General features: G+C 31.3%; 1 protein-coding gene across 8 annotated transcripts in view; it reads right to left on the bottom strand.

The window, feature by feature from the left end:
* Positions 1-1,244: 1,244 nt before the first annotated feature.
* The window catches only part of LOC135103716 (ankyrin repeat domain-containing protein 35-like), a 32,884-nt gene continuing 31,204 nt past the window's right edge, over positions 1,245-2,924 (bottom strand). For all 8 annotated transcript variants that reach the window (XM_064010346.1, XM_064010397.1, XM_064010388.1 and 5 more), the window contains 2 exons: positions 2,581-2,652; positions 1,245-2,287 (listed from right to left, as the gene is read on the bottom strand). In XM_064010346.1, the coding sequence (XP_063866416.1) occupies positions 2,095-2,287; positions 2,581-2,652 (265 nt within the window). In that variant the 3' untranslated portion in view covers positions 1,245-2,094. The remainder of the gene's footprint in view (positions 2,288-2,580; positions 2,653-2,924) is intronic.

Raw genomic sequence — 2,924 nt, 5'->3', positions numbered from 1 at the left:
TACTTTGCAAATCTAGTGCTACTGATGGTTGAACAAATTCTACTTCATGAAAGAAAGGGTCATCTAGTGGCAACCTTTTTTTTATCTCCTCTAGAGCTGACTTATAAAAAGACAAACATCTGGTTCTGAAATCAGTTACATGATCAACTTTAAGGTTTTCTTGTTTGAGTATATCTTCACACTTTATTCCTAGGAAGACTTCAGATACTGGGAGGAGATAATCCAAATTCAGAGGCTCCCGGGCATTACATATCTCCCGGGCATTACATAACTATGGGAATAGACAATAAAAAAAAAGTATATATTCTTAGTATAATTCCTATTCATTTACATAATATACCTTTTTCTGCAAAATACCTACCACGCATATCAAAAAGTTCTAATTACCCTACGTTTTGCTCAGATTCTGTAAAATTACCCTACCGCCCTACAGACCAGATTTGAGGCTAAATTACCCTACGCGTAGGGTAATTACCCTACGGTTGGCAACACTGGGCTGAGGACGGACATTCGACACCACGAGCCTAAAAAATTATTTTTCTGTTATTACTGCTGCTATTTGTCACTATAATAATAATAATAACAATAATAATAATAATAATAATAATAATAATAATAAAATAATAATAATAATAATAATAATAATAATAATAATAATAACAATAATAATAATAATAATAATAATTATATCAATAATAATAATAATAATAATAATAATAATAATAATAATAATAATAATAATAATAATAATAATAATAATAATAATAATAATATTATTATTATTATTATTATTATTATTATTACTATTATTATCTTTTACTATCGTTGCGAACTCACCACCTGCACCAAGAAAGATCGCCTACCACAGCCGTCCTGCTGATTTACATGTTACATGTAGTAACATATTGTATACTGTATACTTTAGTAATCATGGAGGTATGACACGGTAGTAAACCGGCCTGTAGTATTCAGAAATGCTTTGACTATTTTCAAATGTCAGAAATGGTCAGTCGGGTTCTGAAGATTATTTCTCGTGTTATGTATAGATCTCGTTAATTTGTCACTGGAACCTTAAATTTAAGCCGTGTAACTTCATCTATAAATAGTTCAGCCAAGTTAGGTCAATGGCACTTCTGAAGTCTTGAGAGGACGACGAAGGTCTCGAGAATGCCGCGTGTAGTGAATAAACAAGTTTGTACTAGATATTGTATTTAAAATTCTTGGGGTAAGGAAATAAGATACTATTAGTATTTCTAGATTTATTTCTTAGCTATACGTACACACAATTGATCAACTATATAAAATGAAATAAAGTTTAAGGTACCTATATAACTTTTAGAAGATAGGCAATTCTTTTACATGGAAATTGAAATACAAAAATATATGTATATAAGCACTTACTGTACACTTACTATTGACCTCAAAGGACATAATTATAATGACAAATTACAAGAAGAATGTAATTTTGGTCATGACAAAAATCACGAGATATGTAGATATCAGAGCTCTGAGATCTTATCAGACACATGTAACATGTACATGTATGTGGGAACTTATTACAACACTAGCACCATGTTCATATTTAATGGGAATCCACAAATGCATGACTACTCTCAACAATGGGAAGTAATAAAATATTCCTTTAGAAAACTGCAATGCACTTCCAGAATCTGTAAGTTTTATGATTTTTATACACTAAAAAATGGGTATTATAGCTGTATTTTTCCAAGTCAATTGTTACTTTTTCACCAGTCAGCCATCTTATTCTATTGGCTCACCTAGTTAATCCACACCATGAAGAAATTCATGGAATTATTGTTGACCATAGTCAAATTGCACTATGAAGGGACTCTAACAAATACATTTTATGGTTTTGCCAGTCTTGTCATTTTATTAGTTTGTTGACAGTCCCTTATTCAAGATTAAAAATGTTCAAGATTTTTTTCCAAATCTTAAAATACAATATCTTGGTTCTGGAACATGAAAGAAATGAGACTTCTCATATGTGCATTTGCATTTATAAAATAGAACATTACATTATTTGTAGGGCAATTATCTTTGAATCCATCAAAGATGATTAATTTTTCTTACCTACTAAACAACCTCAGCAGAATATAAAAGAATGTGTGCATTGGGTTGATCCAAGACATTCTGAATATTGACAACACGCACTTTCTCATCACTGCAGAGATACCACATAGAGTTTAGTAGATTCCTGCAGAAAGCTTTGTACTGAGGGGAGTTGCCTTTCTGCAGACTCACAACTCCAAACAACTCATATGAGGGACTGGAAACAATATTCACAATTATAAAGATTCTACCTTTTTCATAGAAATTAATAAAAACTTGGATATTTCTGTTTCTGATAAACTATCTTATTTCAATCTGAATACAAAAGCTTAGAAAAAAAAATTATACACAGATAAACAACAAGCAAAGACAAAACAAATTTTTTTAAAAATATATATAGGTATACCTAATTATGGGTGATCAATGTATATACTGATGAAGGATAAAGCTAAGGAATACTATGAAAGGTTAACCAGCAAGAAAATCAACACAGTTCAAGTTCTCACTTACCTGTCACATCTGAGGATATCATGTAACATGAAGCGGGAGGGAGGGAAGGTGACATTGGCACTCTTGCCTTTTCTGTGTGAGATGCTGAGAATCAGATGACTGGCAACATGTGTCCATTTATGATGATGTACTGAATGTTAAGGGATTTAGAAAATAGATCAGGAAATCAATCCCACATTGATTTGATTTTTTTTTTTTCATGTAAGAGGGACACTGGCCAAGGGGGAGGAAAAAAAAAAAAAAAAAAAAAAAAAAAAAAAAAAAATTGAAATGCCAGTCCCAGAAAAGGGTCCAAAGCAGTAGTCAAAAATTGAAGGATAAGTGTCTTGAAACCTCCCTCTTGA

This window comes from Scylla paramamosain, chromosome 1 (assembly GCF_035594125.1).
Source record: "Scylla paramamosain isolate STU-SP2022 chromosome 1, ASM3559412v1, whole genome shotgun sequence".
Lineage (NCBI taxonomy): Eukaryota > Metazoa > Arthropoda > Malacostraca > Decapoda > Portunidae > Scylla > Scylla paramamosain.
Note: the sequence above shows the minus strand (reverse complement) of the source record. Positions and strands in the feature narration are given on the sequence as shown.